This window comes from Numenius arquata, chromosome 8 (assembly GCF_964106895.1).
Source record: "Numenius arquata chromosome 8, bNumArq3.hap1.1, whole genome shotgun sequence".
Lineage (NCBI taxonomy): Eukaryota > Metazoa > Chordata > Aves > Charadriiformes > Scolopacidae > Numenius > Numenius arquata.
The window spans coordinates 48473468-48500941 of NC_133583.1; the positions used below are offsets into that span (position 1 = coordinate 48473468).

General features: G+C 38.7%; 1 protein-coding gene across 1 annotated transcript in view; it reads left to right on the forward strand.

Moving 5' to 3' along the window:
- Positions 1 to 27474, forward strand: part of LOC141467639 (vitellogenin-1-like) — a 43388-nt gene that overhangs the window by 11257 nt on the left and 4657 nt on the right. Inside the window, exons 10-33 of the mRNA XM_074152266.1 lie at positions 268 to 390; positions 1922 to 2140; positions 4189 to 4406; positions 4493 to 4590; positions 8773 to 8897; positions 8984 to 9085; positions 9172 to 9291; positions 9551 to 9740; positions 9834 to 9927; positions 10040 to 10225; positions 15296 to 15440; positions 17035 to 17254; positions 18122 to 18291; positions 18933 to 19449; positions 19534 to 19799; positions 19883 to 19939; positions 20799 to 20999; positions 22048 to 22254; positions 23126 to 23268; positions 23813 to 23951; positions 25129 to 25264; positions 25970 to 26156; positions 26585 to 26682; positions 27285 to 27379. Coding sequence (XP_074008367.1) covers positions 268 to 390; positions 1922 to 2140; positions 4189 to 4406; positions 4493 to 4590; positions 8773 to 8897; positions 8984 to 9085; positions 9172 to 9291; positions 9551 to 9740; positions 9834 to 9927; positions 10040 to 10225; positions 15296 to 15440; positions 17035 to 17254; positions 18122 to 18291; positions 18933 to 19449; positions 19534 to 19799; positions 19883 to 19939; positions 20799 to 20999; positions 22048 to 22254; positions 23126 to 23268; positions 23813 to 23951; positions 25129 to 25264; positions 25970 to 26156; positions 26585 to 26682; positions 27285 to 27379 — 4056 coding nt within the window. The remainder of the gene's footprint in view (positions 1 to 267; positions 391 to 1921; positions 2141 to 4188; positions 4407 to 4492; positions 4591 to 8772; positions 8898 to 8983; positions 9086 to 9171; positions 9292 to 9550; positions 9741 to 9833; positions 9928 to 10039; positions 10226 to 15295; positions 15441 to 17034; positions 17255 to 18121; positions 18292 to 18932; positions 19450 to 19533; positions 19800 to 19882; positions 19940 to 20798; positions 21000 to 22047; positions 22255 to 23125; positions 23269 to 23812; positions 23952 to 25128; positions 25265 to 25969; positions 26157 to 26584; positions 26683 to 27284; positions 27380 to 27474) is intronic.

The window sequence follows — 27474 nt, forward strand, 5'->3', positions numbered from 1 at the left end:
TAACTGGGTGATTTCCTCCCTTTGGATTACAGCCTATGCCAAATTTAAATCTGAAACACTATAAAAGCAACAGATCTGCCTTCCAGATGTTACTTGGGATTACTTTACGATTGCATTGTCAAATACAGTAATATCCACTGATTAACAGTAAATCCATCTATACAAAAATATCAAAAGCCTGATTTTGCCTTGCATTTGGCAGAAACATATTTTTTAATATTATTGCTCTTTACTAGTGGTGGTAACGAACAACTGCTTTCTCCCCAGCTCATAGTGAAAAAACATTGCCCACGCTCAAGTACCATACTTGGAAAGGTTTGCCATCTCAGCTACGCGTCACTGTGCCACAAACAGTGCTCTTCATCAGACTCCTGCTCTGAATGTCTCCAGGTAACCACATTGTTATTTATCGTTTAAAAGAAAAATTAAGCCTTGAGTTCTTTCTTCATTATTCAGAAACCTGTATTTCACTTCACTACAGTGTTTCCTTTGGGAAAGGAACCCCAGTTGGTTAAATACAGCATTTTATCTTTAGATTAACACACGAAAGAGAGTGAGAGGAAGAAGCATATAATTCATAGCACTTTCTATCTGAGTATCTCTGAGTGCTTTATTGCCAATTATTAATGAAGTCCCATGGCACTGCTCTGAAATACTTTAAATATAGGTACTTATATGTACTTATAAATAAACTAAGTGACACAAAAGCCCAGTTTTTTGCCCGAAGTCATGTAGTCCAGCTATTTCTCAGCCAGAAGCAGAGCCCAGTCGTTCACATAGACTATAAGCTTTTAATAATCTGCACTGCTTTTAATCAGCAGGACTGAAAACAATTTAAATAGCTAGTAAATAACATTTCCCCCTCCTAGAGATGCATGTTGTGGCTTACAGAGGTCGGTCACGCAGCCAGTGATAAAGAGGGAAAGAGAAATAGGTGTTTCCAGTCTTCGACACTTGTTAGTCCATCATCCCCTGTAAGAGCAGGTTGTTCTCAACACAGTGTATGCCTTCCATGATTTTTTTCCTGTAGTACACATGCATGGCTGACATTCCTACATGCATCTCCTGTGTTACGATTGCCACCAATGCTCTTGAGCTAATAAAATCTGAGAAGCCCAGTGCCAGGGAATGGTAATTCTTTCCTGAAGCAAATGATTGTATAGGCTTATTCAATGCATTTCAAATGTCCATTCATTCAATTAGTAATGTCAAATGCACTGTTTCTGCACCATCAATGGATCTCAAATGTGATATTTTTAAGCATGGGAACTGTATTGAAATTATTCTATAACATCTCAGTTTCTTTTTTAGAGCCATTGTTTAGCATTAAAAACAGTTTTCTATTAGAATGTAGTCTTTTCTCGTATTCAGCATTCAGACAACTATTTCTAATCTTGTTACATTGCTTACAACGAAGGCTGTAAAACGACCTGGTGATCTTATTGCCAGCTATTAATCCACACCAAAAAGTGGCAGTTAGAACTGAAGTTAAGAGCACCACCACTAGCCATGTCTTCAGGAAACTTATTTAAAGGGCTGAAGAGTTTAACTGTATCTGCATTTTTGCACCTGTCTTCAACCATTAGACAGAGATATTCAAGCAGCATTATTGCAGGTTTCCCAACTCACCCTGAAAGGCAGTGGGAACTAGGTCCTAGCCATTACTTTTTCCTTTAAAAATCTTATTTGATAACTTCAAGGCACAGTGATGAAGCAGCTGTTCATTGCAGCTTTCTTGGTTATGCTTGTTCTATGAATAAAATGTCCTATTCATGAGGACAGAAAGAATTTGAAAATATTTAAAATAAGTGAATTGAATAAACTGAAATTATCGAAGTCAAACCTCAGAATAGGCTGGTGGATGGGATATAGATAAGAGCTGGAATTGAATTCAACAGAAGATTTGTTTTCTTTTTTTCAGCTACTTCATGGCTTTGCAGGAGAGGCATTGAGCAAGTCTAACACAGAAGAAATTTCCCTGGCTTTGAAAGCCCTTGGGAACGTAGGACATCCAGCCAGCATCAAGCACATCAAGAAATTTTTGCCAGGATATGCAGCCGGTGCCTCAGACCTGCCACTCAAGGTCCATGCAACTGCTGTGATGGCCCTGAAAAACATAGGCATGAAAGACCCAAAAATGGTAAGAGAACAAAGCTGCCTCCTTTGCACTTAGGATAAGCCAACACAAGGCTTCTAATTGGTGATGAGGGAGAAGCAGACCTTTTTTTCAAATATAGCTGTAATATGGGGGTTTTTTTAAATACCATTCCTCAGTTGGCATGTCTTATTCCATTTGATATTAACCTATCGTATTTCAGACTGCAACAAGAATCCCATTAAAAGGATACATTCATTACCCTTTTGTTGAAGACAAATCAGTATTTCCATTCCAAATATTTATTTTCCAAGGACATTAGACAGAAAGCTAAATTATTGACCAAAATGTGTTTAGTGCTACTTCAACTTTGGTATGTGAGAGAACCACAAAACAAGGTTTTCAGAGAATTGACATTTAATACTGTGTCACATCTAATCGTAATTCAAGACCAGATCTTATTGTAAAGAGATACTAGAGGTTTGCATCCTAATTACAAATTTACAGACATTGTGTGGGTTTAAGTCATAAACAGAACATTTACTAAATGTGACTTTTGTCCCTGAACGAGATAGCAATTAGATATCACATACAATGGTTAGAGAGGCATATTCTCATCCACCACAGACATCACTTTACAATCATTTTCACCTTAAAGCAATCTGCTTCTAAAAGGAAGCCTTGCATTTTCAAGATTTTTTTTATCATATTGAAATTTTTTTTGTTTCATAGAAGACTTAATATAAAAGGTAAAATAAAAGCTTTCATTAACTAGTCCCCTACTAATCTGTATCAGTTTTTCCATTATACTTATTTTTCGCATATGACTTCCAGTTTGAGAGCACATATTGATCCACAGACAATAGTGTGACAGGGTATGCTTTTAAGCAAAAGAATAAAGAAACAATTTACTAGAGTGCAGGAGCTAGATGGGGAAAAGCAGAGGGGTGGGGGGAGAGAACAGCAAGGGTAGGAGTTAGGATATTTGCTATGGAAGAAAAAAGCCAATCTGGTGTTTGACAACAACACTGTGTCTCCGATTGCCCTTTGGCCCAGCTTTACACATGTGACCCAGACCACTGTTTAGTTCCATTTTCTATGCGTCTTCCTTGGAGAAAACTCATCTGGAGCAAGTTAATGACTGTGGCTAGATTTTTCACTGCCCAAAAAACAGTTTAATGCCTGGTTTGCAGTTAGCTACACACTCATATTTGCATTAAACAGACTTAATATATGGTCTGTCTTTTTTATTGTTTAATTTGAAAAGGTAGTTACGTTTAGGAAGAGGCTACCGCACCCTTGTCACCACTTTTACCTTGATATTTGATAATCAACATGTGCAAATTAATAAAACCCATCAGGGCATTTCCAAAGTTGGTTGAAGTATTCTGGATCAGGCTTTTCATTAGAGAGCAAGGACATGCACTGTCCCAGGCAGGACAGGACTTTGCAGAGGGGCTGCCAGAACGGTGTTACACCATCTACATCCATTTTGAAGTTGAGGTCAAAGGGTCCAGTGCAACTCATGGAAACTGGAAAGGTTCCAGTAAAAAATTAGTCTTGATACTGAATATTACTGGGGTCAAACACATTGGTCACAAGTAGTACATTTGTTGCATAAACTTTCAGTTTTAAACTGCCTACATGACATAGATATTTCTGGTAGTAAATTGGTTTTTATTCTAGCAGAAAGGGCTCCAGGAGATCAAATGATTGGAAATAAGGCATTCCTTTATGAGTAGGGATAAGTGATGACTGAAACCACTTCTTAGGTGTGTGCTGGATCCATGAAATCTCTTTTACCTAGAGTGGTTCTACTACAGATATATTTTGCTATAGCTCAAATATAGGTAATAGACTTGATGTAGAAGTCATCCAGTGAAGTTACTTGGCTTTGTGTAGAAAGTCAGACTATATTACCATAATGCCCCTTCCAGCCCTCAGACTATGAAACCAGGAACACTGTTGCCATAATAATTGAATAATACAAATTTTTACTGCACTAGTGGTGAAGAAATCATTCATTGGTGATGAATGGTTATTAGCAAAATGTTCAAACATACTGTAAATTTGAATGTGTCTGTTATTTTCAGGTCCAGGCTATTACCCTTGAGATTTTCCTGAATCACAAAATCCATCCTCGGGCCCGAATGCTAGCTGCAGTGGTTTTACTTGAGACCAAGCCAAGTCTTCCAATACTGATGACATTAGCTGATGCTGTGCTGAAGGAACCTAGCATGCAAGTGGCAAGTTTCATCTACTCTCACCTGAGGGCCCTGGGTAGAAGCACAGCTCCAGATCTTCAAGTGATGTAAGGAAAATCTGCATCCCTTCCCTAGATGAAAAACTTGTTGCAAACTAATTGAGGTGTTAATGTGCTCCCTTGAATTTTTTCAGGGCTTCTGCCTGCAGAATGGCTATCAGAGTATTAAGTCCCAAATTCGACAGATCTGGCTATCAGTTCAGCAAGGTTTTCCGCTTCAGTATGTTTAAAGGTAAGATTCAGTAGATCTTGTAGAAATATATACAGGTCAAGGTGTGAAAAAAATTTTACAGTATTAGAACTCAATTCTCTTAGCCAGCTGGTTAGCTGCATGTTGTTCCTCCATATTCTCCTATGTTAAGTGAAAAAAAAAAAAAAAAAATCTCAGGCTCTCCACTTGGAGAGTGTTTAGGTCCCTGCGCATTTTGCATTGTACACTGCCAGCATGAAATTACCAGAGGGCTTGTGGGTCTCTAACCCTCCATTTTCATTACCCAGTGAAGCACATGCTCCTGTATCAAATGCCGTAGTCTCAGTGGTGCTTAACAATTTCATAGCATTGTTCAGCATCAAACAAACAGAAGGGACCTAAATTACTGCTGAAGTGGATTAATTTCTACCGGTGCGGAACACCTACAACTCTTGCTGAATTCAAATGTGGTGCTAAATACTCTTCACCCCAACAGTAGTGCCCAGTGAAACAGCAAACTCTGAAAACATGCAGACGTGATAATTCATTGCACCCATGAGCAGCTAACTCAGGCTCATTGTCTAAAGATTTTTCTTGTACCTTCCTACCAGGGTTCTTTACTGAAATGAGCAGATCCACATGTAGGATCTGGAGGCTGACTAGTTACATCAATGGGAGTTGCACATAAAAAAATAGTCAGAGTGAGGAGGACCAGATTAGAAGACAGCACTTGCTGGGACAAATAGTATCCATTTCCTTTCTCCATGTATGTTTTTTTTCTCAGAGATTTTTTTAAGCAACTCCCCTATGTAAATGACCATAACAGCCTCAGTGATTTGGCATATGTAGCTGGCAGACTAGGGAGATTATATCTACAAACACAGTCTCCTTACACATGCTGTTTATCTAGGAGGACTTGGATGCTTTTAGCACTATTGTTATTCACTGGTACATGTAAAGATTCTTTTCGAAGTAATCAACAGAAAAAGAGATTCTGAAATACCTGAAATCCACAGTGCTAAGTACTTTTGCCTTCTTTCTGGAGGGGGGGAGTGGTTTGAAAGACTCTTGTAGATCTTACTGTTGCCCTGCCCCTGTTTCATGGTTTTTACATGACCATTTAATCTGCTCTATAATAAAAATAAATATAATACATACCACAACAGCCACAGTAATATATGATACACGTGCTTGCTGCCTCAGAGATGCAGACAGAGAGCACCCAAAGAAATACGGTCACTAATACATACTGTATGAACTTTTTTACCATTTAAAATACATTCAGGGAGAGATACATTTTCCAGTAATGTGCAGATATGTGTTTCTAGTTTTAGGTATTCATTTTCTCCCCTTAGTTTTGCTTTTAAAATGAAGCTGTCTGAATTTTCGCAGTGAGATAGAAGGGTGCAGTACTCATGAGGGTAGCTGGCAGAGGGCTATGTGAAATGGATTACTTTGCTCTGGCTGTAGCCTGGAAATGCAGCACATCGGTGAATTGCTGTTACTTTTTGGTGAACATCACTGTTCAGAAATTTGGTTACTATGCATATGTAAACTCTAAACCTCTTATCCTGAAGAATAAGGAACAAGATCCTTTTCTCACACATGCTAATCTTAGACTTGGATAACTCAGATAACTAAATGAAGTCAATCCTCTATTACACCAGTGTGGAAGGAGGATCTGTCCTCCAGCTTTCTGATTTGATTTGTCTTCACTAGCCACAGACGAAATGTGTTTCCATGAGTCCATTCTGGAGGAGTTACCATAGTGACGGCTGTAATGCAGTACCTATTTCCTTGCTAAAAACAAAAATGTGCCCTCAGCACCACAGATCCTTGTGGTGCTAGATGCTGAATTTTTAATGATAGGCAATAATGTCAGCTGTATCTCTCTCTAATCTGGAATCTGTCACATATGGCCACCACAAATAGTGCTTCATGCTCTACACACTGCTACTGAAATCAAGGGATGACCCAGGTTCTTCTCAATGTGAGGACTGACAGAATCTGACTCTCACTATGCAGAGATTCATATAATTAAATATGTGTTCTAATGTTCATAGGTACTAGCGACTGCTTCCTTTGATCACTGATTTTTCTTTCCCTCCTCCTTGGGGCAAGACATTTAGGCAGATATATGCAGGTGCTATCACACTCTCACAGTGAAGTGGCTCCAGTGCATCATCTGACTCTCAGTACAATTTTTCATTGGTAAATATTTTCTTAGAACATTAGACCTATGTAATGCCTGAGGTATGGAAAATATCCCTGCTCTCTTCAAGTTGATGAATTCTGTATAATCATTTAATCATTTATGAGCAACACTTCTTATTAAGTGTAAGTAAGTACCATGGTTGTTTATTTTTAACTAACATTTTTCATGGGATAGAATACAAAAAAATAAAGAGCCTTAGCAAAATCACTAAAAGTACCTCATTGTAGGGTTCAGTCCATGTAATACCTAGGACTGTTCTGGCTAAGCTGATCGGAGGAAAAGTAGTCTTCACATTTCCAAGTCTCAAGTCAGCTTATTAGTAATGTCCCAGTGTGGCATCGCTTTGCTTTTTATTTTCTATAGGAAGAGCATTAAAATGTGAACTTTTGTCATCCCTCCATGGTATCTGTTGAAGGTTCTCCACTGATTCTTCTGCCCTCAGTGGGGTAGCATAGATACCTGTATTTTGATTGTAGGAGCTGTTACTGAACCATGTATGTTGTAGGTAGATAGTAGGTAGCACTTTGGGTAGCACCAGAGCTTCATACAGCAGAGTAGTGCAGGTGATGTAGTGAAATGCCAAGTTTAGTAGACTAAAAGTGGATTGCTTTTCCAACAGACTGTTTCTCAAATACATGAAAAGTTGGAGTCTGTCCTGAGAAATTAGAAATCTAAATCAGTCCCAGTAATCAGATACAAAACATTTAGTGTGAGGAATAAGTGAGGGTAAACGACCATCAAGACCCCAGTCTGCCCATGCATGGATTCAAAAGAGAATGGGAAGGTATTGACTCACAAATGAGATAATATCTGAAACACAGAGACTGACACTAGAGAAGTAATACGGGCATGAGTATTCATAACACTCCACATCTGTAAACCAAGTGATAATCTTTTCTTTAACTTTTGACTAAATTATGAGAATTTAGGCATTACTTTTCTGGAAAGAGGTCAAAGACTCCCTCTCCTAATGCTTGAAAATATATATCCTACAATTCATCAAACATTTCTGTACCAGAACTGAAATTATTGGTCTGGATCTTCCAGGGCTCTGCAATTAGCCTGGCTGTACTGTATTCCCAAAGCTGATTTCTGGTGGTGCTGGGATTTAATCGGTATATGGTGCCTATTAACATGAGGATAGCAGAAATTTAACACACGGACTCCTAAAATACTTCCCTCTCCTCCAACTAATGTAAGAAGAGAAGAGAGAGGAGGGTTGGAAGAAAGGAAGCGCAACAGTGCTTGTCACATATCAGGCACAACATGTCAGCCTTGTTCCTCTTGAAATCTAAGGAACCTGAGAAAAGCCTTGGGATTACTTTAATTCAGAAAACAGGATTATATAAACCTGTGTCAAGATCAGGAAGAATATATGACTGTGCTATGCACTGATTATCTGTATCTAAGAACATTATGGATGATAAATCTAAAGTAGAGAAAAAAAATAAACACAAATTATGTTTGCTCAAAGTTCACTCAATAGTTAACAATTACTTAAGAATTAGTGCATTTCATGGAAGGAGTTACAGCATTTGGAACTAGATGTATCGAATTGCCTCAGAGTCATTGAGAGACAAATCTACACCTCACCATCCATCCTTATAGGACATCTATGTCACTTTCCCTAAACTATTAGCAAAGGATGGCAAGCTGTTTTCATTTCTGATCCCCTTTGTGAAGTCGCCCTAAATGAGGTCTCATAAAAACATTTCATAAGCTGACATTACAGAATCTGACCGGATGTAAATGATATAGCAAAAGCAATTGGAAAAATAACTTAACCACCATCCAATGAGCAGAGGACTTGTAATTTTGCCCTTTAATAGTTAAAAAAAAGCAGAATAGGTTTATGACTGTTTTATAAGATCAGTTTTGTAGCTGGGTTTTCTGACCTTTCTCCTATCATGCTGTATCAGTTGAATTATGCAATTTGTAAATTGATACAATCTGCACACTGTGGTTTTAAAAACTAACTGTGCTGTGTTTTACTGCCTGTTTCTCTTCAGAGATCCTTATGAGTGGACTGGCAGCTAAATATTTGGTATTGAATAATGCAGGCAGCTTAATTCCAACAATGGCAATGTCCCAGCTGCGGACACATTTCCTTGGAAGAGTGGCTGATCCCTTGGAGGTAATTGGGTCTACTCACAGTTTATCCTCTCCTCACTTCTTACAACCATCATCCAATTGGCATTTACACTTTACTTCTTCCCACAGGTGGGAATAACAGTTGAAGGACTGCAGGAGATGTTTGCTAAAGGTTACTCTCCTGACGGGGACTGGGAGACTAACTATGACTTCAAGGAAATCCTGAAAACGGTAAATTCTCAGGGAAAAGAAAATCTCTAAGGTATTGCTTCCCCAAATGTTACGAAGAATCAGACTTTCTTCCTCTTCTCACACAGCTCTCTGACTGGAAGGCATTCTCCAGTGACAAACCTTTTGCATCAGGCTACCTGAAGATGTTTGGCCAAGAGTTGTTCTTTGGTGGACTTGATAAAAATGCCATCCAAAATGCATTGCAGGTATCATTTTGAAAACACCACCACCCAAGCATCAAAAGCTTTAAAATATTGTTTCTTTCACATATTCTCTCCCCTTTTTTAACTTTTTAATTCAAGAGGGGTTTTTGTCTTTAGTATTAATCAAGGCAAATAAGGTCAAGCTTTGATCAGGATTAGTTATAATCGTTGCTGGCAGACTTTCCCCTGAGGCATAGTTAATGACACGGATCATGATATTCAAGTTCTGCTTATTTAGAGAAGTTGAATTCTGTAATTGCAGGCATGGTATGGACCTGATGAAAAAATCCCCTCGATAAGGAGAATAATCAGTAGCCTTCAAAGTGGTGTAGGGAGGCAGTGGACCAAGGCTTTGCTATCCTCTGAGATCCGTCATATTGTGCCTACCTGCACTGGGTTCCCAATGGAGACCAGCTTCTATTACTCTTCTATCACAAAAGTTGCAGGAAATGGTAACGTATTTCAAGATGAGCAATACAAACATGTTTGTCAGGATTGGGGGGGGGATTTTTAACACTTTTTTTTTTTTGCTTTCTTTCTAATAGTTCAAGCACAGATTACACCTTCTCCAAAGTCTGATTTCAGATTGACTGAGTTACTGAATGCCAACATTAGGCTGCGATCCAAAATGAGTCTAAGGTAAATATTTAGTATAAAATAAAAGAATCGTATTTCCAAGTGGCAGAGACCATAAAAATTCAACAGCTGTTTGCTGTATGAACATAATTTTAACCTCATTCTACCTTTTCAGCATGGCTAAGGAGATGACCTTTGTAATGGGGATCAACACACACATGGTCCAGGCAGGGCTAGAAGCACACACCAAAATGAACGCTCATGTACCTGTGAATGTTGTTGCCACTGCCCATATGAAGGAAAAAAATATCAAAATTGAAATTCCACCCTGTAAAGATGAGACTAACGTAATTACAGTAAGGTAAGACATAACACTCATTATCTTTCGATGTAGCGATGCAGAGTCTTTCCAAATAAAACAGAACGCTTGCTTAGGGATCTTGCCTTTGACTGACAGCTTGGGTAACTGGCAATGATTGGTGTAGTTTATTTAATTTAAATGAAATTACAGGTACCAAAGCTTTGCTTGAAAATATGTTTTACTTCCTGTGGTCTTCACCTGAAAATCCCCTTTAGGGCCATTTTTCAGTTCTTAAGATCCATATGCTATTTGAAACACACACGGCATAAAATTTCTATCCCAATACATATATTTGGACTGGAGACACTAGGTAAGATATAAGCCAACTGAATCCTATCAGTTATAACAGATAAACCATACATATTTGCATTTGATGCCTTGAAGCACAGAGAACTTGGTGTTTCTTGTGTTTTTACCTTGTTTCCCTGTGGCTGCCATTTGGTTTTCTTGCCTGTTAGGTCTAGTTGATTTATTATCAGTGCATGCAATTACAATACACTCTGGAAAATTATTGTAGCCAGATGCCAAACAAATGAAAACAGATGGAAATACAAGCACAAAGAGAGGGAGGAAACAGAAAGAGTATGTCCAAGAAATCAAAGCAGTAGACCAAAGCTTAGAAAACTTTCACATACATACATGAAAAAATACTGAGAAAGACAAGCTGAAAATTCATCACAAAGGAAAAAGCATCACTGACAAAAGAAATCAGCTATTATACAATCCGCAGAAATGTTAAAAAGTTTCTGCTCTAGGAATACAGTCGTAACAAAAGAGCTCAGTTGCTTGATCCAGCTGCAATTAGCATTCATGGCTGCTGGCCCAGAGAAGCTCTGCAGGTCTCCTCAGTTTAGCCACCACAGAGGCTAATCATTATTCTCTCTTGCCCTTCAATGGTCACAGACCATCCTATTAGGCATTTGACATCACATCTTCCTCCCTAAGATGATTCCTCTGCTCCATAAAACGTGACTGTAATCAGGTTATCCATGCAGAGGAGGGAGCATTTCAGCCATTCGTAGAGCACCCATTAGCTGTGTATAAGCTGCTGGGGCACCACAGCACAAAAGTTTTGTTCTTGTGAAGACCAGGTCAGTCTGCTCCCAAGGTCAGCAGAGACAGCAGGCACCTGCTCTCACTGTTGAAGAGGATGAGGCAGATATTAATGAACTCAATAAGGATGCTGAACTGAAATGAAAATATTGGACAGTAATACAGAATTTAGAGCCTCAAGCAGAGCTAAAAATGTTAGCAGAAGGATCCTCCCTGCAAAGCAAAATAAAAAATATTTTCCTCCTTTGACTTAAGGGGAAATCAAATCAGACACAAAAAGGGTTAAATGCATTGCCAGAAAGCATAAAGCAAGTCAGTATCAGAGGCAGGGGATTACAGCGGAGAAGTCCATAAGTTCCAGCCCAAGCCCTGCTCTAGACCCTGCAGCATTATCATTTGTAAAGTGAAGTAGTCAGTCGGAAATGGCTCTATAATGCCAAGTATATGAGAAAGCGAATACTCACTAGCTAACTTTTAGCACCATCAATTTTTCTCCAAAAAGCATTCCTGTTCACTGTTTCAAAACAAATGGTCAGTGGAAATCACACAGAGCAATGAAACAGCAATGAGTACAAGTGAACGCAAAGCAATAACTAGAGAATGTAACATTGAACCACATCACTGAGGAGGTGAAAGAACAAGCAAACTAAAATCTTAAAGGTATGAAGAGAAACAAGCACACATGATAGAAAAAGGATACATATATATTCTATATAGAATGAGTCAAAAAGTTTAACATAGACTTTCTCTTCCTTTTGCATAGATCTGCAGTAAAGAACCTATTGAATTCAATATTTTAGAGATATTCTGACACATTTCCTTGTTAGCTTTAAATTCTGCATTTAAAGAAATAGTTCCAGAAAGCTATTGCTCTTTCATTTGTTTGTGAGCTTTGTTCAAAATATTTTAGTATTGGGCACATTGTTTGGATGGTCAGTGGGTTACCTTCTACAGTACCGTGTCATTAAAGCTAGTCAGGATGTGATATTATTTTCCCCTTCATCTCTCACATCCAGAGACACAGGAAGCAAACAGTCTTCAATAGCATTAACTTCAGTTATATCCTACACACCGTACAGGTTATAACCTGTCACAGCTGTGGGATTTATATAAATTTTCACGAGCCGAAGAGAAACTCAGGTGAGCAATTGCAGACTCTAAAGAAAAAAATAATGAAAACTTTGGTGATAGAGAGATTGTATTCCCAAGACAAATCAGCACAATATGGACTCAACTTTGTCTATAGCAAAAATCAGAGCAAAAATAATTAATCATACCATAGAGAGAATATATAGCATGTGTTTCAATTCAATCCCATCCAAGTTAAATTTAATTAAAAATAATAGTTATTTTTAAGGCTCTTTTAACATAATTATTTAGTATATTACAGATGGCTACTTAAACATACTTTTAAACAAAATTTACAGGAAGAAGTAAAAATCAAATACATTTCAGGGAAAATTAGAGCCCTGTGATTAAAGTACAAATATGGAGAGCTGCCAGAGAATGCACTTTGCAAATATATCACATATTCATAATGACAGGCTGCTGAAGTATATACATAATCTTGAATAGAGCTGGTACCATAGGGCTTTTTGCTTGTTTTAACTATAGGATAAGCAGAAATTAGTTCACATGGGCATCTTATTTATAAGATGAATTACAAAATTACAGCACTGTGTGCAACATGTATACTGCATGCGTAGCAGAAAATGCAGAGGAGCCAGCATACGCTGTGAGCTCGAAGGCAGCACGGTGTATTTGGGGACAGAGAAGAGAAATAACTGGTGCTCCAAGTCTCTGTTTTTATAACACCTTTGCACCAAGGTCAGAAGGATGGTGAGTAGGAAAGGCAGAAATTTTCATTTCACCACAGCAGAAAGAGAGCTAGAGATCTGGTTGGATGATTGTCTCTTGCTTCTCATTTATTTAGATATGATGTCATGCTGTGCTTTAAAACCTGGGAAAATGGTTTTTCGTTGATTTCATTTTTTTGTTTTAAACAGACATTGAGCTCTTCTGTCCCCATGTTAGGGATGTATGTAAGGCCACACTCACTGAAACATCAGTGGGCCCAACACAGCTGAATTGCTTGTCCCTTACCCCTGCAGTGAATTTGGCTTATACTATAGCACAGCTTCTTCTCTTATCCAAAAAATACACTAATACATATTGGAAAATCTCCTTTTTATTTTTTCTCCCTTGTGTGGGATCAGAGAGAACAGATTCTTTCATACCATAGCTTTAGGCCTTCTTTGTGACTGTTTTTCTTGTTAAAGCACCAGAGCTGGCTCTTGTAGCCTATTTTTACTGTGCCGTGTGATTCTGCAGACATTGACATGTGTCACCTGTGATGCAGCTACATTTGTCGGCTCTCTGTGCTCAACAGGGAGGAATCGATCCTCCACTTTCATTAGGTGGCAGGAGTAGACTATTGGCATAAAAAATACTAAAAAAAATTGGAAAAGAAACCCCAGGGCTTTCTGCTTGGAAACCCAGACTGCAGTTCACTGGTCATTTGAATTATTGAATGGGATTAAAATAAAAAGCCATTTCCCTTTTTGTCCTTTTACCCAGATGAGCCATCTGAAATGCAAGTTGATTTGTATTTTCTTTTATCCCCTCAGCTTGTTAGGGAGAATATTTTATTTCAGATTCCATTCTTCAAGGTTCTCCTGTCACCCAGCATGGAACATTGCTGTCATGTCCTTATCTAAAAAAAGAGAGAGATGGAAAAGAAAACAAAGCCCACAGGTGACACACGTTTTATTGAGGTGTTCCACATGAAGAGCAATTGTGTGCTTTACAGTGCACACAGCACGGTAGGAGCCTTCAAGAGGAAGAGATGGCTATCAAATGAATACAGATTCATCTTTCAAATAGGTTAGACTGGAATTGCTCAAGCTAGTGCAGTGTGGACCATATTAAAATAGAGACCATTTTGCACACCATCTTTCCATTCACTATCACAAAGGCCACCTCCATTGGCAGACCACAAAAGCCCCAGGGCAAGCAGATCAACTTCATACTTGAGAAACAGCACATGGGCAATTTTGAGCTGGATGTCAGCGCTGATAAACAGCTAATAAGGTAGCGTTAGTACAATGCTTATAGATGAGGGAAATAGGTTTTCATCTCGCAAAAGTGTTCAGCATTCAAGATGTTTCTCTGACCCAAAACAAAACTCATAATTACCATAGCAGTGTAGCAACTTCTATGAAGAACGTGGGGTATGGAGCCAGGTGGTCAGGATATTTAGCTGTGAGAGTCTCGATCTCATGCTGCACCCTGTATCACTCATTCTAGATCCCAAGACTCTTAAGAGTCCACAATGCTGGAAACAATGTACTGAACACATGTATGTAAATATGCTCTTAACCTTCCTACACATATCTCTGTGATGTCTTGCCAAGCCATGGCCAAGCTATGAGTACCAGTGACTTTATTTCAAGCTGGAGACACTTTGATGATTTCGGCCTCCTTCCTTTAATTCTGCAACAAAGGTTGCACGGGAAACCACATTCAGTAGCCACCAGGCCTCAGGTTGATTTTTGAAGTAATGCCAGTATTTTTCCAAATATCATGTCAAAAGAAATGAGAACTAAGTCTAGCAGTGAACACACAGAAGATGAGTTTAAAAATTTAAAAGTCCAGAAGATCAAAATAGGAGAGTCAAAAATTTAATAATGTAAAACCACAGCCAGGCTTCTAAGTAAGTGGGCTGTTCTTCAAGGTGTTAGGCATACGGAGATCCCATCAACTGCAATGCTTTTAAACTGCACACATGATCCTAAAAGCCTAACTAACTGAGCTATCTGCCCCTGAGACTGGTCCATGTCTTTATTCACTCTTAGCAGTCCTTGAAAATACAACTAACAGGAAAGATGCTGTAAATATCTGTAAAGCAATTTGCAAGCTATGATACTTGTTGCTGAGTACGTGCTGCAAGGCATTATTCAGGTCTTTTCCTCAGCAGTGCTTTATCAATACAGGTTTCCTCTAATGTTTATTCTGCAGGTCTAAGACATTTGCTGTTACACGAAATATTGGGGATTTGGCTGCTAGTAAGATGACTCCAGTTCTTCTACCTGAAGCAGTGCCTGACATAATGAAGATGTCCTTCGATTCAGATTCTGCATCAGGCGAGACTGATAACATCAGGGTAAACGATGTAGTGTCTGACTACTCTTTTTTTGGGCTTTTAATCAGTAGGAGACCATTTCTTTTCTCCATAGGAAAATGTACAATTCATCTTTGACCAATGCTGCTTTGCTCAAAATAAGTCAGGTTCAGTCTAATAACACACATAGCCCTATAGTAATATTATTTTAAAATCTGGAGTGTAATACATCAGACTTGCAACACTTTTTCAAAAGCAAAAGCATTTTCTTTGGTAATTAATTTTACACTGCCATCTACAGGATAGGCCCATGATCTTTAAAATACTTTGCAACCATTATGCAAGTATCACATTCCTGGGGCAGCCACAAATGCTCCACGAGAAGCTCCATTGGTCAACTTGTAGAGCCAAATTTAATCCTTATAAGCATCGTGATTCAAGGGTGGATGGCAGTTTGTGTGTCAAGTCAAATGACTTCCTGAGCTAGTTTTCCATAAAAACCAGTACAGGATTTCTATGATGGGCAGCATTGTGAAGGCATCACTGTGACAATTCATTCAATGAAAGACTGACAGAGGTGAGGAATACACTGTCCTGTTCTGGTTTCGTTGTTGGCCTGCAACAAAAACCTGAAGGGTTTTCAGATAAAATAAGAGATGAACAGAGAATGAGTATAGCACTTTCGTATGGAGAAGTCAATAGGCAAACATACTATCAGTGAGAGCAGTTACCGGTATCCTGGAAAAAGCAAAGTTCTTCTGCTTTGTGCCTCTGTGCTGCCCTTCCTGAAAACTCAGCACTCCGCAGTTATTCTTAAATTAACATAAACTGAAAAATGGCATTAACTGGAGCAATTCCCGGTATCATTAGAATTTCCTTTGGAAAGAAAAGCTTAGCATTAAAATTCCAGTTTTTCCAGTGGGGTTCATACAAGTTTGGAATCTTGTGAGACATGATAAACTGAGTAAAAAATTAATTGCCAACCTGTATTACATGTGAAACAAAAGCTTATGATTATGTGTCTTTAGCTATTTGCCTCATTGCTGCAGGAAATCATAGTTTTCATTTCATGGATTTGATTCTAATTGTAATTAATTGTAATTTTTTCTTCTGCAAGCATTGCTTAGCACATGTAAATGACATAGTTTTGAGCAGAAATTTCTAACATCTGATATGCTTTGACGATCCAGCTGATAATAGTCTCACATTCCTGTCAGACCTCAACCGAGACAGAATTTTAATGGACATAGATGAAGGTTCGGCTGTTTGACCCAATCGTAAATGAAAGGAAAGGACTCCAGTCACTCTAGAGCACACTCAGATTTATCAAGAGCCTGTTAACACTGTCTAGTAGTTCAGGAAAGCAAAATTAAATATTTAGAATTAATTTGTGATATAATTTTCCATTCTTATAGCCTGAAGCTCTTTTTCCTCTAGGTAGTTTAATAAGCCATTCAGTTAATAATTTTGTCCAATTGAAATCCAAGTTGGTTTATGTCATGGCCTTCCTATTGCAAATAAGCTGGTTAATTCCTTCTGCAGAATACGTGTAACTATGGCTGAAACAGGGCTCATAACATGAAAGTATTGCTCTTACTGTTGTGCAGTTTAACTTGACATGAGTATTATCTAACAGGACAGACAATCGGCAGAAGACGTTTCAGCGGGAAATTCCTTTTCCTTTGGACACTCTTCTTCCCGAAAAGAGCCATTTTTTCAGTCCATGTGCTCCAATGCAAGTACATTTGGGGTTCAAGTGTGCATTGAGAGGAAAAGCGTACATGCAGCATTTATCAAAAATGTGCCTCTTTATTACCTAGTTGGAGAGCACGCCCTTAGAATGAGCTTCAAGCCAGGTAAATACAACCGTGCACAAAAAAGAAAGCAACGGGTGAGTGGGTAGGGGTGTGTGTATATACACATATATATTTGTATATGTACATATATATCTTTTGTATCTTAAGTACCACTAAACCTACTATTAGACGTATGAGCCCTGCCAGTATTGGCCACAGACTATGTATGTAGCTGGAATGCCCTTCTCCCCAATTCATCTGAGCAGCTATTTCCCAGCTTCCAGCAATGCCACTCAGCATGGCCAGCATCAAGCAGAGCTGATCTGTGCCTGCAGAGCGTGTCTGATGCATCCTGAATCATTGGATTTGGGATGCAAACACAGAGCAATTGGACATGGGCAACAGATCTGATGCAGTATCCTGTAGCTGCACTCTAAAAAGCCGGAATTATGGATTAACCCTGCCACGATCTAGTCCTTAATGTCTTAATCCATGATCATAAGAAGTGAAAGCACAGCAGGCCACTGAATCTCGGTCTCCTAAGTATCAAACTAATGGCCTAACCATTGGACCATTCTTTACAGTTCGAGAGTTGAGCCTCAATTCCTTTCTGATGCCTAATTCGCTATCCCATAGTGTTATCTAGTTAAGTAATCCAATTCACTTGACTTAAATCTTCTGATCACTCAGTTTATTGACTTGGAAAGAATCTAGTATCATGCTAATGTTTTAAAATTTGGTTATTCCTAGTATGTGCTTTAGCTATTACAGAAATTTTTAACAAAGTTGCCCAATACCAAAAATAATCAATAAGCATTTATATTTTCATTTGGGGAAGAACAACTAAATAAATTATAGCAAAAATTGGCTTAGTCTATCATTTAGTTGCTCATACTAACAGTAATACTAGTTGTCATGCAATTTCAGTTTACACAGAGGCACCTATTGAAAAAATACAAGTCACAATTCAAGCGGGAGACCAAGCTCCTACAAAAATGGTACGTTTAGTAACATTTGAAGATCCAGAGGCACAAGAATCTTCCAGCAAAGAAGCAATTAAAAGAGTGAAGAAAATACTTGATGATACTGACAACCAGGTACTGATGTAAAAATCCACTTCTATATTTGCAGGAGAAGTTACAAAAAGCTTAGTTATTTATATTTCTTTTGTTAAATAACCACCTTTGTTTAGATAGTATACAAATATTGGAAAATAAAGACAGGCCTTTGGGTACGCAAGTCTTTCTGCAGATCTTTTGTTTGCCTTCATCTCTTTCTGCAGGTGAAGGACATTAGAAAGACAGGTTGGTTTTGTAGTTTTTTCTGAAAAACTCTTGTAAGGTGCAGAATAGCTATTGTGTGCCCAAAAGGTAGTCTGTTCTTTCCAGCTACTACAACTGTAGCAAAAAGGTATGACACCTACCTACACAACTCGCCCTGAGATAGTCACAGCTACGCACTGCCATTACCAACACTAATTACACGTAATTCTGTGATAAGCAATTTCTACACATGTTCATTATCACAAAACGGTTTGGGGTATTGTTCTGCTTATGTGTGGTTTTAACACATTATTATGAATTAGGCTTATTGTGATGTATTGCAAAAATGCTATCAGGCCTACATCTTGTCTTCTAAGGCAGCAGAGAGATGCACAGCTCTCTGTATCTTACTTATAGCCTTCTGCAGGAACACAGAACAAAAATATTTATGTTTTTCCAATGGTACCATTATCTAGGGGACAAGAAAATCCAGAAGTTCATCATCCAGTGCCAGCAGCACCAGTGGAAGTGCCGAGAGTACAACGAGCAGCACCTCCAGCAGCAACTCTGACAACAGAGCATCACAGGGAGGCACGCAGATAAATCTGAAAGCAAAACAGTCCAAAGCCAAAGGAAAGAAGTTCTACCCCTTCGGGGACAGTGGCAGTAGTGGCAGCAGCAGCAGTAGCAGCAGCAGCAGCAGCAAAAGCAGTAGCAGCAGCAGCAGTAGCAGTGGTAGTAGCAGCAGCAAAAGCAGCAGTAGCAGCAGCAAAAGCAGTAGCAGCAGCAGCAAAAGCAGTAGTAGTAACAGTAGTAGCAGCAGCAAAAGCAGTAGTAGCAGCAGCAAAAGCAGTAGTAGTAACAGCAGCAGCAGCAGCAAAAGCAGTAGTAGCAGTAGCAAAAGCAGTAGCAGTAGCAAAAGCAGTAGCAGCAGCAAGGACAGCAGTAGTAGCAGCAGTAGTAGCAGCAAAAGCAGGAGTAGCAGCAGCCAGGGTGGCAGCAGCAGCAGAAGCAGTAGAAGCAGCAGCAAAGGCGGCAGCAGTAGCAGCACAGGTAGCAGCAGCGGCAGTAGCAAAGCATCTGGTGTAAAGCATAAGGCTAAGAAGCAGCCCAAGATCACATCATTTCCACATGCCGGCGCTGCTGAAGGAGAGAGAAGTGTCCGTGAGCAGAAGCATAAAACACAGAGTAGCAGCAGAAGCACCAGTAGTGGCACCAGCAGCAGCAGCAGTGAAAGCGTTGGTGCTTCCCATCGCCACAGCAAATATGACAGACAAGCTGAGCCGAAACATGTCAATTCCCAATTTAACAGTCACAGTGGTTACGACGTTTCTACAGAATGGGTAAAACTTTCTAATGCTTTGACTTCTGTTAGGAGGTGATCCTTACTGAGCTGTAGGTAATAACTTCTTTTGGAATTTTGCAGCAATATCACCTTCCAAAAGTATACCGGCTCCGTTTCAGGTCTGCTCACGTCCATCGGGTAAGTAATTCAAACGCACATTCCCCTGGTGGCTACAGTCGATATGATCAAGCATATTACTGAAGGGCTTTTGTTCATTTCACTTGAGTATTCCATACTGTCCAATATCACCATTGACAATGGCCAAAATAAGCAGATTCGTTACTAAAATACCAACTATTATACTACATCTTTCTTTTGTTGCAGCACTTGCAATCCCCAAATTTTGGTTAGGACACCTTTGAGCTAGATCTGTACAACACAGCCAAAGTTAAGTTAACAAAGACCATAGGGGAATTATAAAGCAGCAGGATCTTCCAATAGAAATTGCTATATCCACAGTTTTTAGGCAATTATGGCAGAATCATCATGTATGTGGATTGTATCAGAAGCCAGGTTTGGTAAGCATTATGGCACAGAGGTGTTTTAAGTATATATTAGAATAATTAATAATGTTCTGGCTTTTGTGGGTGTTACCTGTAAAGTTATTATATATCATGCTTAAGAAAGAGGAAGATGATTTACAGTGTTTTTAATTAAATTGTAATCTCTTTTTTATTTCTAAAAAATATGGAAATGTTTGACCACTTATTAAGTGTCAGTTTTTATTTACCCTAACCTGGTAAATTAGACCTGGACAACGTGATGTTGCCATGTGCAATCACTGCCTACGCAGTCTTCCTATCAGCAGAGAGATCCAGGTGTATTTGAGGCACATTCCTGTCCAACATATTTCATGTCTGCATATGATAATAGAAACAACACTCTAGATATGTCTGTCTGTCCCCTATAGGGGGAGACTGATATCTCTGATTTTGATGCCTACACTGTAAAACTAGAGGCCACGACCATAGCTTTTTAACTTATTTTTGTTTCACAGCATCCAGATCGGAAGATATCAAGCAGCTCATCGTCATCTTCCTCTGAGTCAGGAAGCAGCCACAGCAACAGCAGCAGCAGTGACAGCAGCAGCAGGAGCAGCCACCACCATGGAGAAAATGCTGGCCACAGCTCAAGGAGGAGCCACGTGAGCAGAGGAGTCAGCATCCACCACAGCCGTGGTTCCAGGCAAACACGCGAGGTACTACTGCTGCCTGTGTGTTACCAACGAGCAGCCAGGCTTTGCTGGCTGCTGAGCAGGAGCTGTAGATGTGGTGGCACTCTAACCAGCTGAGGGGGTTAGGTTCAGGAAGTACACTGCAAGTCAAGTTTGTAAATGGAAAGTCAAAGTCTGCCGAGATGTATTCCCTCAATGAAAACATTTTTTCCAAATTCCCTTTGCTTTAACGGTGGGTTTTTTTGCGGGTTTCTTGGCTATATTTTCCTTCATTTCTAAAGGTGTTTCAAGTATGTTCAAGCCTGAATTTGGAAATCAGAAAAATTTAAGGGAATGGGGTTGTAAGTTAGAGGGGAAAGAATTTTCTTTTTCCTATGAAAGCCCAAAATGCAAAATAAACTGCATTAAGGCAAAAATGAGGAGGAAATAAATAGGTTTTATGTAAAGGGTTTTTTTAACTTAAGTCAGCCTAATTATTTTTAGATGTAGACCTGAGGTCATGAGTGCATGCAGAGTATAACTAAAATCAGACTCTCCATGGTCATTACTGACCAGAAAATGTAAAGTCCCATTAAGCACAGATCATCTTTGTCTTTATTACACGCTTAGTATTCTATAATTGTACTAAGTAAAGGTATCTACATAATAATAGAACAAATAGCTCTGCAAATGCAGACAATGTCTATGGGAACTCTGCTACTAAGAAGGATTTCAAAATAATCAAATGGCTGGAAGGAGCTGTAGTATAGTAAAATATGTTGTGAATGTGCATACTACTATGAAGATATCTAGTATGTCCTGCACAAAATCTTACTAAGTGCATATAGTTTGGAAGAGTCTTGGATCCACATCAAAACAATCATGTCTTTGAAAATTCCTGGTGGTGATGAAATAATCAAGATTCCAACCAATATTATTCTTAAATATTGGCAATATAGAAATACATAAAGCAAACTAAACTGGTGAAGGACAAGGGCTGCTTCCCGCTATCCGTGCACATAAACTGGACTGTGGGCTTTTCAGTGAATACACAGAAATACTTAAGCACAGATGGTTGGGGTTTGTTTTTCAGCGCAACTTCCTGGGAGATGTAATTCCACCTGGCATTACGATTGTGGCACAGGCAGTAAGGAGTGACAACAGAAATCAAGGTTATCAAGCTACAGCATATGTTCGTTCTGATGCTGCCAAAGTTGATGTGCAACTAGTTGTGGTTCAGCTGGCTGAAACCAATTGGAAAGCGTGTGCTGATGCTGTAATACTGCCTCTGAAAGCACAGGTAAGCACAGACAGCTTCGCCCAGAGAGACATCTAAAAAGCCCAGAGATTTTTAAATAAGCACAGAGCACCTGCTGATTAGGAGAGCCAAACAGGAAAAGCATACATATTTTGAAATGTTTCACAAAGTTTGTGAAATTTCAGAAAATGTTCCTATCTTTCACCATTCTTTTGAATTAAAAATAAAAAATAAAAAAATCAGCCACTTCAAAATCTGGCAAAAAAAAGATATTGACTTTCAAGATATGTCAAAATATGACCAGCAGAAGTACAAAAAAAATGTTTCAAAAATTGACTGCTTCATTACTACCTATTTATTATTTGCTCTACTGTGAGTTTTCTTGTCTGGGAATCTGGTTATTTTCTCTATATAATTCATTTCAGAAGACTCATAACTCAAATGTATTTGAAATGATGTATTTCTTAGGATTTATACGAAAAGGTGGAAAAAAGTAAAGTTAGGTAATGGGTTGATGCTTGAGAGAGCATCATAAATGAAAGAACACGTCTTTTCTTTTTTCGCATCTCCCTGTGCTGCGCTTCCCGTCTGCCTTTTAGTGTGAGAGATCTTTGCATAACAATTTACAAACCTCTGCTTTTCACAGCTGCAATTAAGTAATTCAGCATGATATTTCAGTATTGAAAAAAGTGGGATGGGGTTCAAACCAAGAGGTATTGGGGAAGGCTAATAAAATTATAGTGCAATCTTCTTCTGGAAAAAAATACATATTGATTATGAATCTCAAGACTTGGGAAGATAAAGAATTGATGTGAAGTTGCGGGAAAGAAGAAAAACTTGCATTTTGAAATGGTCAAGGGTAGTTCTGTGGTTCTTTTCTGTAATTTTGATTCCTTCTTCCCTGTTTGTAAAGGCCAGACTGAGATGGGGCAAGGAGTGCCGGGACTACAGGATAGCAGCCATGGCTACCACAGGCCAACTGGCGAAAAAGCCAGCCATGCAGCTGAAGGTACAATGGGGAAACCTTCCATCCTGGATGAAAAAGACAAGCACAGCGTATGTAATTTGCTCTTTCCTAAGTTGTTATGTTGCATTTCTTACACTAGTTGGCTTTACAAAAACACTGAAAGGAGTGAATGAAATTTTTCAGCCCAAACATGTTTGGGGTTTTTTTGGGGTAGAAAACACAAGTCACTTGAGCCTTGAGCAAGTTTTGAGCCATTGCTCAAAAGTATTTTGCAAATGTGTTCCACTTTCTCCACATTTCATATTAAAAGATATCCCCCAAATATTTAAAAACTTGACATGCTTAATTTCATTTTCTCTATTAAGTTATTTGATATTTCATTTCAAAATGGCTTTTTGTTTTGAAATGTTCTTCTATTCAGTCTCAAAAAATACCCAGTTAAAATGAGTAAAATAAAACCAATGTGTTTTCTCTGGATAAAATCAACCACTTAATTTGACTAGAAGTATTATTTCTTTGACTTTTCAGTTCTTCCATTTTTTCCCTGATTTTTCAGAACTGCCAGTAGTCCTCATCCTCCCATGTCTGCTTTTGCTCATGTACCTGAGTTTATCACATCTTGTTTGTCTCTAGATTCATGCAATACCTTCCTGGTGCAGCACTCGTGTTGGGCTTCTCAGAAGCACATCAGAGAAATCCATCTCATGAATTTATACTAAGGGCAGCTGCGACATCTCCACGTACAATTGATACAGTAATTAAAGCTCCTGGGGTATGTGTCAATTTTTATTTTCCTTTCCCTTACCTTGAATGGATTTTCAACTAACAACATTTTGATACTTAATGTAAAGACAAAAAGCAAAACTTTCCCTTTTAGAGAAGCTGCTGTACGCCTGACTACATTACGTGGGTCTTGAAATACATACAAGAGTGCTATTGATTTTGTGCTGCTTTATGGAATGTAGCAGTAAGTTGAAAATCAGACTCAATAGTCAAATACCTTATTTCCATGCTAAGAACAGCAGTTAGGCCCAAATTGTCTCAAGTATGACTGCTCTGCACTCATACCTTTATTCATTTTACCCAGTTTGACTAGTTCTATGGGATGTATAGTTGTCTCAGAGCAGATAATGGAGGCCTTGAGGACACCTTGCACTCTATTGCAACATCTGTCTATGTTGGCACTCAAATTCAACATCTGGAGTAACCATGCTTGATGAGACAGGTCTGAGCAAGTTATGACAGCCAGAAATTCAGCTCTGCCTTAACCAAACTGGAGCTGCTAGTTACACTCTCAGAGCAGCTTGCACAGGCTGGTTCTGCAGAATCCCACTGATTAATTGGTCCTTGTCCACCAAATCCCTGTGCACCACTTTGAAAAATTTCCCCTATGGATCTCTGGTAAATTAATAACAGCTAGCTATTCATACACAGAGAAATTAGTGTGTCTTTAACCTTCCATGGTGCTTCAGTATTGCAGGATTTTTAATAGGTGATAATGAAGAAGCAGGCACACACTAGGCTTTAATTTTATTTTCTTGGTAAATGTAATTTGTAGCTACGGTGAGGGATCTTACCCCAATGCTCATCATGCCAGTTTTCAGCCTGTAATGGATGCTGTTCACTTTTCCAGACACATCCATCTACTTACTCAGTTACTTAACTTGTTACCTTATTTTTTTAAGTCACTCAGTGCTTAAACTTCATCTATGTTGGTTACTTTCCAATGTGATTAATAACTTCTCAAAAAGTCAAGTGTGACTAGAAGAGAAGACAATGATTCCTCACAAAAGCTTAAGGCTTGGGTGCATCCTGGAGAGACTAACACAACTGCAATTGTATAAATGCATCTTCAAGGTTTTTTTTCAAGATAAGAGTCTTTTTTTTGTTTGCAGTCATATCAATATAGTTCAATTTATCTTAATGTATTTTCATTTCTACTTTTTCAGGTAACGCTTTACTATCAGGCACTCCGAATCCCATTCACTCTGCCCTTAGGCCCATCTCCAGCTTACGAGACTCGAGATATCACTGCCTGGAATGTATTTCCTGAAATAGCTTCGCAAATAGCACAAGAAGATCAATGTAAATATTACTTATATGCTTGTCTCATGAATAAGAAATGTTTGAAGATCTGTCCTCTGCCGTGACTGGGCCTTGCATTTCTTTGTAGTGATCTTATAGGGAAGAATAGCATCTCTGACCCTGCTTTCTCAGCAGATCATTCCTTGACTTAAAAGCATGTTTGTTGGCAGGTGAATGAAGAAACTTCAAACTGATGTAAATATTCAGAGTTCAGGAATCACTCCTGCCTGCAAGTCCTAGAGATTGTCTTTTGCCCCTTCTAAGAAGGTGCCATCTCTGCATTGAGAGGCATCAGATGATGGGTACAAGACAGATCATATATTTTCTGCCCTGTTTATTTTCTTCAAAAAGGAGTCATGTGAGTCTTAGCTGGTTGGTGCCTAGCACCTCTGCAGGAAATGTGAACTAGTTTTTATCATGGTTATTATTTTTAGTTTCTCAAGAATTTGGTACGTTTTAGTCCCCATTAGCTTTAGGTTTGTGTTTAGCATGAAACCAAAATCAATACTAGTATAGTCTATATCTGGTAGTTATGCTGTAGTGCTATCCTGTCCTTACAGACTCTGGCAGCATTGAAAGCTTCTGCCGAGGAGATGTTGAAGTTTCTTTCGTGTTTGCCGGGTAGTTCAGTCTCACAGAGATACTTTGCAGCAGCACACATGCCACTGTCACATCTGCCATTTCTTTTCTGGTTTTGTTTTACAGCCACATGTGAAGTCAGCGAGGGAGATTTCAAAACATTCGATCACGTGAGCCGTACATATTCTTTCAATAAAAGCTGCAACCTGATAGTCGCCCAAGACTGTACTGAACACCCAAAGTTCATCATTACTACAAGAAAGGTTGATCCTCAGTCTTTCTCAAGACAGGTTCACATAAATACAACCTCAGCGTAAGTGTGGTTTCTCCTGAGTGCTCAGGAATTAGGTATAAATTTGCAGGCAGTTGGCTTGGGGAAGGGAGATGTCTAGCTCCTAGGTGAAAGTGGTTTGCAATCAAATATTTGGGGAAAGATGGGATTTTCAGAAGCAATCGTTAGCTGAGACTCTTTGGTTTAGTTGCTCTTGTCTTCAGTTTCACAGGCACCATTATCTGATAACCTGCTTGTTAAGTCCCCCCGCTGCCTTTTCTTTAAAGTTTGAATCTCAAAACCCAATGTCCCAGTGAATTTTGCACTTTGGAAAGAAAACAGCTCATTCATTCATTCAAAATTCAGATATTCAAATTGGTTCTCTGCTAGCTTTGGTCACAAATATCTCTACTTTTTACATTTTAAATTAACCACTAGTTGTTTGTTGGGTTTTTATTCTTTTTCTGAAGGAATATCACAATCTGTCCTGCCACAAATTCATCTCTCCTTGTGGCATGCAATGAAGAACCAGTTCTATTACACAGTGGAGTTTCTGAGTATGAAAAAGGTAAGCTGTGATACCCACTTTTCCACCAGGAAACTAACTATGTTCAAGAAGTTTTTATAAATTCCACAGAATAATCTCAATGTAAAGAAAATACAAGTGGGATTAGTTCAAGGAAAAACTAGACATTTTACTTTCTTAAGATTTGTATTGACTTACATTCCTGTTTCCTGTAGTATACACACTCTTACTTTTCCCCAACATAACTGACAGGTAAATAAAGCGCTTTCTTATATATATGGTATGTCCAGGTTGGTGATAGTTTAGAAAAAAAGGCCTTTTATAGTCACAGTTAAATGCTTTGGTTCAGCTATTTAGTTGGAGCACCACCAATGTCATTATCATTTTGAGACTGAGCAGACTGGATACAAAAGTCAGTTCCAACTATAGAGAACAGCAGTAAAATATTTATACAAATAAAGAGATAATTTCTTCTATTTTTGCTTTCTCTCTCTCCACAAAAATAAAAAAAAATAAAAAATCCAAATGTAGCAGCAAAATGATCATTGTGAAGGAAAGTGCATTATGGTGTATTTTGTGCTACTCAGTTTCTTCATTAATTTGAAATTAAGCAGATCACCTTATGATTCACTATCTCTTTACAGATAATGTTAAAATTTATAAAAATGGAACAACAGTTATTGTGGAAGCTCCAACACACGGACTGAAGAATGTGACTTTTGACGGTGTGATCCTTAAGGTATTGGGCTTACTTTCAAGGTTACTACTTTCTTTCTGTTTAGTACCTTGGCAATGTAACAGACCAACACTTCAGTATTCACTACAAAGATGTGC